Source organism: Nanorana parkeri, unplaced genomic scaffold (assembly GCF_000935625.1).
Source record: "Nanorana parkeri isolate BGI_ZX_2015 unplaced genomic scaffold, ASM93562v1 scaffold533, whole genome shotgun sequence".
Classification (NCBI taxonomy): domain Eukaryota; kingdom Metazoa; phylum Chordata; class Amphibia; order Anura; family Dicroglossidae; genus Nanorana; species Nanorana parkeri.
The window spans coordinates 793,643-807,431 of NW_017306801.1; the positions used below are offsets into that span (position 1 = coordinate 793,643).

At 43.3% G+C, this 13,789-nt stretch overlaps 1 protein-coding gene across 1 annotated transcript in view; it reads left to right on the forward strand.

Annotated features, from left to right (window-relative positions):
• The first annotated feature begins 1,403 nt into the window (after positions 1-1,403).
• Positions 1,404-13,789, forward strand: part of LOC108791200 (fibrocystin-like) — a 153,371-nt gene continuing 140,985 nt past the window's right edge. Inside the window, exons 1-3 of the mRNA XM_018561608.1 lie at positions 1,404-1,467; positions 8,272-8,385; positions 12,653-12,740. Coding sequence (XP_018417110.1) covers positions 1,404-1,467; positions 8,272-8,385; positions 12,653-12,740 — 266 coding nt within the window. The remainder of the gene's footprint in view (positions 1,468-8,271; positions 8,386-12,652; positions 12,741-13,789) is intronic.

Below are 13,789 nucleotides of genomic sequence, written 5' to 3' on the forward strand. Positions count from 1 at the left end.
ACAACTGGGCGGAGCCGGCCATGACGTCACGGCCGGCTCCACCCAGTTGTTATTGTTTAATGACAGAACAGTGTCCCCGGGTCATTTAAGGACGCTGATCTGTCATTACAACTGGGCGGAGCCAGACGTGACATCACGGCTGACTCCGCCCAGCTGTCATTTCGGAAGTCACTTCAGCTCAGTTGAGCCGAAGCATATGCCTTCAGCTCGGCTGAGCCACTCGGCCACTTTTGGCAGCTGTACAGGCTATACTGCATAGCCCGTACAGCAGCCCTTCGGTTCACCTGAACCGAAGGGCTCCGGCGGCCCGAAGCTAGCTGAAGGATCAGCCGAAGCTTTGGCTGATCCTTCGGCTAGCTTTGTGAATAACCCTGCTGGTCATTACATCAAGACATATAGCCAATAGCATGTGGACACCTCATATTATTGAGTTCAGGTTTTTCCAGTGAAGGGTACTGCAAATACTACGGCATGCAAAGACTTTTTAGACAATTGTATGCTTGTGGCAACAGTTTGGGGAAGGCCCTTGCCTGTTCCATCATGACTGTACCCTTGTATACAATGCCAGGTCCATGAAGATATATTTTGGCAGGTTTGGTGTTGAGGAATATGATATGCATCTACTTTTGGCCATGTAATGTGCATCACGTAGGAGGCAAGGATCATCCCTCATGCATCCTTTTCTGAAGGAACAACTTTTTGTCTTTTGTTTACACTTTGGCAAAACAGGGCCATCCATAGACAATGGGAGAGGGAGAACCATCACAAGGAGCCAATCACTTCTGCTGCAGTGTCCATGTGCTAGCAAGGGACATGCTAATAGGAGGACAAAGCAGAGTGACAGAGAGATGAGCTAATCAATCTTCTGCTTCTCCTTTCACTGCTCACTCATAGGCTGGTATTTGGAAGTAGAAAGAAAGGTCTAAACCTGTGTGGTTATTCTGTCGGTGTTTCTCATCCAATAGTGGTAAAGTGATGTTGAATATGTGTGATCCGGCTAACGTGTAGGCAGCTTACACAAGCCAAAGGATCTCCACAGTATCCTCAGCTTGACAATGAACACAGGAGGTGTAGAAACTGAAGCTCAGCAGCAATTAAAATAGTCAAGATACAACTTTTTTCCGTTATGGTCAGGGGCATTCAAGTAGAGTGGCCAATGCATTTCGGGGGTCCATCAGGGCTTGAAGAAGAACTCCATGTATGCAAAAAGTTAACCCTTGCAGCGGGTATACAAACACACTACAAGGGTTAACTTTGGGTTTTTCTCCAGGGCCATAAGAAGATAAACTCAACCGATCCTCGTTCCTGCAGCAGTGAGTGCTCACCTCTTGCTCCGCTCCCACTGCGGTATGTCCCTCAGCATCCTCACATCTAATGCAGGTGAATGGACTGCATGAGCCGTGATGACGCCAGTGGGGCTTAGACTACCGGAGCCCGGGGAGAAGAGGTGTGGGGATCGAGGATCGGGTGCATATTTTTTTTTATTTGAGCACCTAGAGAAAAATAAGCAGTTAAGCCCCACTGCAAGGGCTCACATTTTACATTCCTGGAGTTCCTCTTTAATGAGAGAAATCATGTATGTGGACTACAATCCCTGCAGCTTTGAAGTTGTGATGGAAGCAGCAGAGAAAAATCAAGTCTTCTCCCTTATCTAACATTGCTCTGCTGTGTGGCACAACTCAATAAATACCAAGAGCTTTTTTGTTGTTGTCTCTTGGCGTTAATGGTTGCTGTTAGGGATGCACCAATAGCAATATTAGTATCGGTATCAGTGCCGACACAGAGTAAAAAAGAGAGATCAAGATGAAACGATGATAAAAACAGGTTCATAAACATAAAAATAAAAAATAAATAATAATGATAATTTAAAAAATAAATAAATATATACACTGAGTGGCCAGATTATTATGACCACCTGACGTTTGTAGACTAATGAGCTATAATTAGGGGCTGAAGTTGCTAGAGGGCCAGACCATTATAAATAGGGAAGCAGGTTGGTTACCACGACAGTAGAAGTGATTTGTTTCTGAAGATACGGGGAAACAACGCGATGTAACAGCCTTTGAACGAGAATTTAGTGGTCCATGAGGTCCCAAAGGTTGGCGACCGCTGTTCTATATAGCTCAATAAATGTCGTGACTGGATGGACAGAAATGCAAACCCTTTCATCTGTCTTTTTTAGCTGTTTGCCGTGATTAAAAGGCGTCCATGTAGCTCTTCCTGTTCCTTTATCTCAGTGATAGTCTGTCAGTCTGCTGAGACCAATTTTCACTGCATATATAACACTTAGATTTCCTGATCGCACTTTGTATCACACCCATTAAATTTCCCCTGCTTTACTTCCTTATAAATACATTTTAAAGGCTGTAATTTTATTTATATTAAATATCACAGACTCATATGTCTTTTTTTTTTTTCTTCCCAGTTAAAACTCATTTTTTTCCAATATATGTTTCCACATCTGTTGTATAATTGATTTAATCCCCAACCAAAGGAATGTTGGAGTCTTATGCTGGACTTTAAATAAATCCCCCAAAGGCATACTCTGTCCTACTTCTCTTTCCCTCTCTCTCTCTCTCTGCTGCAATATCTGTTTGGAACATGGTCATGTTAATAAAAGTGTAAACATTGTTGAGATTAAGGAAGTCATAATCATTTTTACTGTCAGGCCGGTCAAAACCAACACGGACTTATTAGCTGAGTGAATTAGAACGCATGGAAGATATACAATCCCCTCTCCATCTTCCCGTCAACGAGTAATTAGTCATTTCTATTAGAAAAATAAATTATTTCAACCCAAACCCTCCCTTTCATTTTTTTTTTGCTGTATTGCGTACAAAAAGGCTTCTGAATTAATATAAATTTGACACGTTGAAAGCATTAGCCAAGCTTTCGTCAGTCATATATTAAAATATATTATTTTAGCCTTTCCTATGCAGCTTATGAGTTTATTATTTTGTTGTGATGAGATAAGTGAACAGGAATTGCCGGGTTTGACATGCGATGGCTTTTTGGATGTACATTTTTTTATTATTTTGATATTTATAAAAAAAGTTCCAAAATGATTCCATTTGCAAACATTATTTTAAAGCTCATATAAAGCTCAATATTTTAAAGCTCATTTTGATTATACAAATTATGTGAGTCTGTATTCACTAGTACACTATATTATTATTATATTTATTTTCATTTATTTTTAAGCAGAGTAAGTACCTGGATCTGATCTGACTTGGTATTGGCCTCATGTAGTCCGCTGTACACCAACATTTAGAGAGTAGGAGGGGGAATCAGCACAAGGTGCCTATCAGGTGTGCTGCATTGTAAGGAGCAAGCTGATAGAAGGAGATAGCAGAGTGACAGACAGATAAGGCCATCAGCCTGCTACTTCTTCTTGTTCTATTAAAGTGAATCTAAACTCAGAAGTTATAGCTTAAACAGGCATTCAAATACCTTAAAGCGGACCTTTACACTCAAAAATCAAATTCTACGAATGCATCCCTCTATGTATGATGATTAATAATAACATAGACATGTCAGGTGTAAAATGCTGTGATTGTGAAATACTGACACTTGCAGAGCATTCACTTCCTGCTTTGAAAGGGCAAAATGACTTCAGTTTGCCAAAGCAATGCACACTTTGTCATCAGAAGAGCATTGCTGGGAAATCTCATCTGTAATCTCACAAGATCTCAGGGAAAGGCATGTTCCTTCCCTGAGATGATGTGCATGGTCACATGTCTAGTCACATGTCCTAGTCATGTGCCAGAAATCCAGGAAGTAAAAGGAGAGCTAGTAACCTGCCCTTAGTAAACCTGGCCACTGTCAGAAGACTGGGAAAGAAGAGAGAAATAAGATATGCAAAGAATACAAAGCCGGCAATTATCTAGATGTATGTGTGTGTAGATTGCCATTACTAAACATTTCTAAAGGTGTGTTTGTTGTTATTTTAAAGATCTGGGTAAGGTCCACTTTAACTATTAACAAAAATGTATCTTATTTGTTTATCACTCGGCTGTAGATCCTCCAATCATCTCTGAATTTGTGCTGACACGGTCCTTCCTTCTGGAGGGGGGCTACTTTTGTTCCCCATGGTCCCTGTGTGTGTTGTAAAGTAGACACCGCTCCAAGCTCGCTCCCGGGATGGACTATAATGTCATGTTTAGTTTACTAATGGTACTGAGATTGTAGTCCGTCACGGGAGTGAGGTTAGAGCGGTGACTACTTTACAACACACACAGGGACCATGGGGAACAAAAGTAGCCCCCCTCCAGAAGGAAGGACAGTGTCAGCACCAATTCAGAGATGATTGGAGGATCTACAGCCGAGTGATACACAAATAAGGTAAACACATAGACATTGATTCTCTTGTTGGTCTTTTTGCTTTCTCTCCTGGCCTGTGCCATTGTTTCAACTGTACAAAAAAGGCATTTTCCCATCAATTGCACTTGTTTATTGACTGCATCAATGCTTAATGACTTGCTTTGGTTATTTTATACATGTTCGGACAAACCTGGGGTCTGCGACTTGGGTGTGTCATGCAGTTATATCAATAACCTATTTATGTGTTAATGGTGAAGGCAAGACTCAGAGTCTGCAGCTCTGGTCACATCAAGCCAAGTCAAACCATAATATACCATGAAAATGTGCCACTTCCTTTTAGGGCTACAAGGTTGTAGGAGGAAGGGTCCAGCACTTGGGAACAGAGGCCAGAAATAGCATAGGGATACATTGGGAGTCATTTTGGGTCCAGAAACGGTCTGGTCTGGTCTGGAGGTAATCTGGATGTGGTGCGAATGGGCCCTAGACTAGAAGAAAAAAAGGTTGGTCACCAGTATGAAGAGATGGATGTTTGGATGGAATTTTTTTACCCAAAGAGGCTTTAATATCAATAAGAACATTTGAGTGTTGGCTAAATCCATCTCTTATTAGAAATTTGAGCTCCAGCTATAATTAGGAGGATTTATGATTGGAGTGATTAATCAGGGTGCCGTTTGTCTCCAATGTAACAAGGAGTTAGCAGGGGCTCATGGGGGATTTGTTTTGAAAAAAAGAAACATGATATCAAGACCATCATTCGCTCATGTAAAAAAGATTGCACATTTAGTGAAACAATCCCATTATCAGATGTCATCAGAAAAATCAATCTGTGACTGGAATGTGTTTGCTTTATTTCCATGATCAGATGAACAACAATTAGGCAATATACATGGACATCTTTATGATGGTTTTTGTTGAAGTTTTGTTAGAAGGTTACAGTCATAATAATCATGTAACAATACACGTGTACAACATATGTCTGGTGAACGTACGGCATTGATCAGTTAAGGCTTTCAAATGAGGCATAGGTGTATGTTTAAAGGAGAACCATGGCGTTAGGGCTTTTCCCCATAGTTCTCCTTAGGGTAACGGGAGGACACAAACTAGCGTCCTCCCGTCACCCTAAGCTCAGTATACCGCGAGCTACGGCTCGCGGTATACTGAGACGCCGCAGTATACCGCGAGCTACAGCTCGCGGTATACTGAGACACCGCAGCTGAAGTGGATACCGACAATTATGTCTGGATCCGCCCAGCTGCGTAAGTGACAGCTGGCTCTGCCTATCTAGAGGCAGAGCCAGCTGTACCCGCCCCGTCCATTCCGCCAGTCAGCGCTGGAGGATCGGAGCGGGGAGGGGGGAATCCAGCCCCTCCCTTGTCACGGCAGAGAGCCGTGACAGGATCGAGAAGTAAACGAACGCCGGTATGTGTTCGCTCACCTCCCGATCTACTGAGCCGACCTGTGACAGTCTCATTGTCACAGGTCGGCTAGAACTATGAGGCTGAGTGAAAAGCACTCACCTCATAGTTCTCCTTTAATCACTTAGCATTCTACAAGGCTTAATGGAAAGAACATGGGTTGGGGGGTTGAAACCCTTGTGTGGTTCCATGACCTTGGCGGTATAATGGAATAGGTCTGTGAAGGTTCTCATTCATTCAGGTCATGGTATATCTGTCAAAAATAAGTCAAGGTAACTGGACTTGCTGTATTTTTCTTGAAGACGTTTCACAGGTCATCCAACCTGCTTATTAATTCAGAATGAGTTGTACAAAAATTATCTGGGAATAAATATGGTGAATGTTGCTCCAATCCACATAATCTGTTAGTCACAACCAGGTGTTGGAGTCTAGGAGGTGTTATTAACCTGCCCAGAGAGAGGTGTTAAAACAGCATTGTTGTTGCTGGTTGCGACTAACAGATTATGTGGATTGGAGCAACATTCACCATATTTATTCCCAGATAATTTTTGTACAACTCATTCTGAATTAATAAGCAGGTTGGATGACCTGTGAAACGTCTTCAAGAAAAATACAGCAAGTCGAGTGGCCTTGACTTATTTTTTTTACAGATATACTGAATTAAGGAAGCCTGGGGCAGGGAATGGTTGTAGGTTGGTTATGGAGGGTATGTGGAAACAGAGTTGGGGGGGAGTTAAGAGCTAGGTTCAAAAGATGTGAGAAAAAAGCGTCAAGCAGGGGGTTGAGGAAGATGCAGGGTAGGAGAAGTCTATTTTAGACTGCTCTGCTTTGCCCCGGTGCCTGATATCCTGCACTGCAGATATGAAAATGGCAGCATTTTATCAAAGGGGGGTATGGAGGCAGAGTGAGGGGGGGTTAAGACATAGGTGAGAAGAAAGAGGGTGAAGAAAAGAGAAAAAAGATGTAGGGTAGGTGAGGGGGGACATAGGGGCAGTACACTGGGGTCCAGCTTTCTGACCAGCTGAAGGTCAGGCATTTTATAAAGAGTGGTCAAAAGTTGCAGCAGACGGTGTGTGACCCAGGGGTCCCAAATGTTATGGAAGTTGGGCAGTCTTTCACATTGAATTATGTTTTTTTTTTAACCTGGAAGCATTGTTTCAATTTTTAGAAGTGAAAAGGGGTTTGAGCAGGCTGACACAGTCAGCCTTTTTTTTTTGGCTTGGTGACCAATGTCTCTGGGACTCAAATGAGGGAAAATCTAAAATGCTCAGTTGTCACCGGAAGAGGAATAGAGAGTAAATCTTCCAATCGGGAACTTATTCTGCTGACAACTCTCTAATTGGGCATCTTCCCTACTTTGCAGAGTTTTCCTATCACGTCCTGTTGTGTCTATAGGGCAGGAAGCATGAGGAAATCTCTCCCTGCCCAGTTCACCTCTATGGGCTATAGTCCTAAATCCTAACACACTTCCTATCCTTGGGCAACAATGATGATCCTCTGTAGATACAGTATGATGAGTGAGTGTTGTCACCCTAGGACAGGAAGTGTGCTATTGGCAGGACCACCAGGGGAAAAGAAAGGCCTAAAGCCTGAAAAAAGAAAAAAACTTATGCAGCCACCACATCTAAGGACTGGTAAGCCACAATAAATAAATTTTTTGCTCTAGGGTTTAGATATGCTTTAGGGTCTGGGGAGCTGGCAGTATACTGTATATGGGCCTTTAATAGACATCATATGTCACTTTTGTGGTGGCATTCAATTATACATGATGTTGATTTGTTCAGATTCAGGCTGCTAATGGAAGGAGGCATGCCATGGTAGAGGTCCTGCACACCCCAGAACAAATAAATTGACGCATGGTCCACATTTAATTCTTTATTAAAACAACAGGAAATAAGCCAATGTGTTTTAGGGGACTTAGAGACCTCCTAATTCAGATTAGCATTGGGGGTGGACCATTGGGCTAGGATACGAGATTGAGCCATTGGATATATGACACTCTGTGTCACCCCTAAGAAGGGGGCCTCCAAGTCCCCTAAAACATGTTGGCTTGATTGTAATGGTATTTTAATAAATATAGGAACTGAATTTGATCCACAGCTCCTCTGAATTATTATTTATTTATTTCTAGTATTTATATAGTGCTGACAATTTATGCAGCACTTTACATAGTTGCACATTCACACCAGTCCCTACCCTTTAAGGAGCTTACGATCTAAGGCCTCTATCTCACATGCATACATAGAGGGCCAACTTAGAGAGAAGCCAATGAACCTACCAGCGTGTCTTTGGAGTGTGGGAGGAAACCCACACGCACAGGGAGAACATGCAAACTCCTTGCTGATAGTGACCTGGCTGTGACTCAAACCGGGGACCCCCACTGCTGCCAGGCAGAAGTGCTAACCACTACTCCACTGTGCTGCCTGTGCAGTGAATTCTTATTTGTTGGTGCTCCCACAAGGCAATATATTGTCTCTTGAACTTGGTGGACTTTGGTCATTATTTATTCTTATTCACTATGTTTTCTCTTTTCCAGGCACCCCGGAAGGGCCTTTGGAAAGGGGGCACAGAATGCACGTATTCCTCCGCGCGTCAGAAGGAGTTCAATGCGATCGACTGAGCGGCCTAAGTGTGTCCCCTGGCGTTATCGGTAATAGAAGACAAATATTCCACTCTTAATAGACAGTGCAGATGACAAAGCCAATATGGTGGAGCTCAAAGCCAAAATTACTGCGAAATAGATGTTTCCTGAGTCTATTATATCCGTCTGCATAGCCTTCTCTGAGCTCTTTTCATGACAGGATGAAACACATTTGAAAACCTGTGCTCATGTTTTATTTAATTTTTTTTCTTATTGTATCTAGTGGAGTTGTGTCATTTGCATAATTATTGCATTAGGAAGCAAATGGGAGATTGGCTGAAACTAGCCCTTAAGCACTTACTCTATTTTAGACTGCTCTGCTTTGCCCCGGTGCCTGGTTTCCTGCACTGCGGATATGCAAATAGCAGCATAATATCAGTTGCACATGTTTGCTTAAAGGGGCACTAAGCCCCACGAAATGCGCGGGCCCGTATATTATTCATAGGAAGAGCGCTACCTTGATTGACATAGAAGTTTTTGCCAGCAAAGCTTTTTGTTCGGAGTGAAAACAATGCGTTTGTACTTTGATTCCACACATTCAAAGTTATGATCGATTTCAAAGAGAACCTGTCTTGATTGGGTTTGTGCAAGAATGAATGTTCACTATTATTTTATTATAATCGTGAATCGTTTCATGCTAATGATTCTGGTCTGTCCCCTAAATTTGCTTTACTTTTTTGTAAGTCTGACACTATGGGGTCTATTCACTAAGCTGCCGTAGGCAGCCAAGTGACTAACCGACCCGAAGCGAAGTGAGCCTAACGCTGTCCGGCTATTCACTTCAGGCTGGTACGGCTGATTCCAGCCGTATATCGGCTGAAATCAGCCGTACATCGGCCCAGCAGTCAGTAGCAGGCTTTCGGCCGGCCCACGGCCGGCAATTCGGCCAGCTTCGGCTTTCACCTTGGCTCAGTCGAGCCGAAGCATATGCCTTCGGCTCGACTGAGCCGCTCGGCCACAATCGGGAGCTGTACGGGCTATAGTGAATTGCCCGTACAGCAGCCCTTCGGTTCTACTGAACCGAAGGGGTACTGGGGCCGAAGCTAGCCGAAGGATCAACCGAAGCTACGGCTAGATCCTTCGGCAGCTTAGTGAATAGACCCCTATAACTTGAGTTAGAGGTTGCCTCAGGTTTGATCGTTGATGCCAAGAACTTAAATGTATTTTGCCAGCATAAGGTGAGGCTGTTAATGAAGCTGGCAGATCTCTGGTTACATAGTCAGGTTGAAAAAAGACACAAGTCCATTGAGTTCAACCTGGTGACCTATGACCCCTGACACTCAAGCTGGAGTGTCGGATTCCATAAAAATGGATAAGGGTAAAATGTGTCTGCAAATTTATAATTTTATATATCATTTTATAATCAAAGTCTTCAGATTCTTATATAACCCAGTGGTCCCCACAATCAATACCCCCCTCTAGATAATCGCCCCTAGTAATGTAATATAAGAGGAGAAAAAAATCTAAATGGCCCAAATACTTAACTGAATCTGTAGTCACATGACATTTGAGGGATCCCGAATATTCCCTCTTTTGGACTTCTTATTGGGACAGTCCATCTTCAGGTGTCTACTTTGCTGCCTGGTGACATGGACTCTTCCCATTGAGTCCATCAGCTGGGTCCTCATGGGGACCTGAAGACACCAGCTGTTGTGTGATGATATCATGATGAAGGGTGGTGACAAGACCCCTCAGAGGTCACTCCTAGAAGAGGCACAGTAAGGGGTGAAGGGTCACATGAAAGTGCATTTAGGTAAGTTGAGAGCAGGGTGGCTGAGAGGTTTGGGGGTATTCCAATGTTTTCTTAGAGATGGGCTAGGAGTAAAATGTGGATATTGGACTGCAGCATACCTAGAATCTTGCATCTGGATATAATTCTAGGACAATTTGTAAAGTTAGAGCGAACCTGAAATGAGATTCAAGTAAACTTGTCATAGGATACATATGGAGGCTGCTATTGCTGGCCTCTATTTAGTGAAAGGATAGGCAACCTTAGCATTCCAGCTGTTGGAAGACTACAAGTCCCATGAGGCATTGCAAGACTCTGATGGCCACAGACATGATGGGACTAATAGTTTCACAGCAATTGGAGAGTCGAGGTTGCCTACCTTTGCCCTAGTGGCTTGGCTGTTTTTGGCTGTTCACTGACTCAAAACAAGTATGCAGGTCATGAAACTCAAAGAAAAGTCAGTTATCTGCATCCTTGTCTGGGTCATTGACTCATTGGCTATTGTTATTTTCAGAAGGAGGTTATAGATAAATAGTGAAACAAGATGATTGATGACAAATACCTTTTTATCTACATGAGTGTCCTGGTACATTCAGTGGGCTAATGGTGGCTTTCAGCTTCAGGTAGACCACGAACATCCCCCAACCCCCCACCACCACATCTCTCAGTCCAATGCGCTTGAGCTAGATGACCAGTAGGGAGGCGTTCACTGCCAGGTAAGGGATGGGCACCCTTAACAAACCTCCTTTCACATTGATTGCAATGCATTTCACCATAATGGCAACATTTTACCAAAATTTGGGGTAATTGGCAAATTAAAGCCTAACTCATACCTAGTAGGGAATCCTAAAGCACTCATGAAGATGATTAAAGGTGTCATAAGCAAGATTTGTGCCTGTGTTATATTCATTAGATCATCTTTATTGTTTTAATTGCATTGCGGGTTCAATTTCGAAAACATTACAGATTTTATCCCGCAGACAAATTTGGACAAAGCTTCATAGCACAATTGGTTCTCATTCCATTAATCCCATTTCTTTAGATACTGCTGTGTATCATACTGTTACTTATCCTTCAGCTTATTTACTAATGAGAAGCAGAAATGCCCTTCGCTGGCTTCAGCTAAAATACAATAGAAAAATAAGTTTGCTAAAGGTACAAATTATCCAAGGAAACTGGGGATTAATGTAATATTCAAATAATGGATACATGCCAATGTAGATGAAGAAAATATAACGTCAACCATTTGCAGATGTACCGTACATTTCCCATGAATGTTGTGCCTGCTCTGTGCTTGAGGCTGGCGGTTGCCTCGCTATACTGAAAAATAAGAGAAAAGGTTACATGGTCAAAAACAGTATATTTCATTTGGTAGAGGCCTAGTTCCATACAAAGGTCACCACATTTGTGCACAAGAATTACTGATTCCCAATAAACTTCTGGGGCCAGTTTAAAGTTTGCTAAAGTTACTTTAAAAATCCACCCGACTTGGCATGGTTCCACTGTTACCAATGCTGCATTCTCCATCTACATACTTGGCGCCCACTCTGTGGCCCTAGGAGCACATGCCATCCTTTGGCACTTGTTGCACAGCTCCTACTGCATTTACGCACTCCCTGCTTTCTGTGGGTTTACAGCCTATAAATATTAGGTGCAAGCCTTTAGTGATGTCAGGAGCCACACTTGAGGGCCACTATAGCAAGAAAGTTGACCACTATTGATCTACTTGACCAGCCTGAACTAAGCTGGTGTGGGTGTGTGCAGGGGCTTAACTACGAATTATGGGACCCTATAGCAAAACTTTGATGGAGCCCCTTGGCTAACTCTCTTTAGTAGCTTGCTGTGTTAACTGTGGCAGTATATGTCAATGGCATGCATCAAGGACTTGCACCAGAGCTCTGTCATTATAGTCATTACACTACAGGAGGCCAGATATCAGCTGTTCTATAAGGTTTTAGCTGAGGAGAAACTTTGGGATTTGTGACTGCACTAGGCATATGGGGTTCATTTCAGTCTGTAGCAGGGCAATACACCTACACTGCTAAGATGGCTAAGAAAATGCTTCTTATTGTACAAAGGGGATCTGTGACTAGCAACAAGGTCCGGATTCAACCTTTCTATACTGGAAACTTCAGAGTTTAGTTTTCTTTAACACACCCTTAATAGGGCTTCCCCCTATCCCTGGTCCCATAGCGGCCGCATGGGCTGCTATGCCTTTTGTTACGCCACCGGGTGGGTGATTTATGCAACAGTGGTGTGTTGCAGAGAATAGAGAAAGATGCGAGTAATATTTTTACAAACTCTTTATAGATTCCCCCAGACCCCACAGCATCTGCATGGTTTGCTGTAACTATAGGTAAGCCCTTTGGTGTATGGTGAAAGAATGCATGTAAGCATTTAAGATATTTGACTTGTCTGTGCTTTTTCCTGCTATTGTTAAAGTTGGTGACAGGGTCTCTTTAATACTGATGTCAGGCCATTTATTGTCATATATTATCAACAGCTGTTTTCCTGCTTAAACTATTATCTTTGTTTTGCTTACTGCAGAAGTTTATGGAAAGTTACAGATTCATAGTGCTTATCCCAGCAAACCGTGGACACGTCTCGGGGCTGACATTGCGTCTGGAAATGAAATGTAGGTTATCTGGAAGAAAGTCTAAACACAGCATATTTGAGTATTATCTCTATACCTGAGACAACTCCAGTGCCATTGTCAGATATTGTCTGAATGTGCAGAGGGAAAAGCAAAAGCCAAATTGTTGGTGACCAGTAAGAATGTACTACACACAAACTAAATGATCATCGGTACTGCATGACGAGTCCTAATACTAAAGTTCTTTATTTATAGTACTATCATCTTATAGTGTTGCTACAAATGATTAGAAGTAATATTGATCCATCAAAAATATTTTGGTGTATCTGTAAATACATTGATGTATAGAGCAAAATATACCCAACAAAAACAAGGTAGGTTAGGCGTGAGCAGGGCCGTCCCTATAATGAAGCAGTCTAAAACTGTTGCCTCAGACAGCATCACTTTTGGTCAAGAAGGGGGCAGCAGGCAGAGTGGCATGGCTACTCTGCTGCACAATGTTTGCAGTGTGGCTGCTGCCCCCTTTATGGCCAGAACGTTCCAGGTTGCTAAGAACAGGGCGGGGAGATGTGTATGCGCCATATACATCTCCCCACCCAGCTCTTAGCAACCTGGGATTCTCTGGCTGGCATCCCACCCAGCTCCTGGTAACCAGTGACATCACTGGCCACCAGGAGCTGGGCTGGACACTGGCCAGAGCCAGAGCTGCACGAGGAGATGATTCAGAGTCTCCCCAACCCATCAGCTCACCACCCCTTTAGCATGCACCACCAACACCCCCCCCCTTCCCACCTTGGGAGGTGAAAAGGCTAGTGGCATTCCTGGGCTGAGTCCACCTCTGTGAGATGACAAGTTAGATGGATAAAAGTTAGGAGTATTAGGCTTAAATTGACCGTGGGAGCCTTGTTGGATGGTGGAGGAGGGAGCCTTGTTGGATGGTGGAGGAGGGAGCCTTGTTGGATGGTGGAGGAGGGAGCATTGTTGGATGGTGGAGGAGGGAGCCTTGTTGGATGGTGGAGGAGGGAGCCTTGTTGGATGGTGGAGGAGGGAGCCTTGTTGGATGGTGGAGGAGGGAGCATTGTTGCAAACAC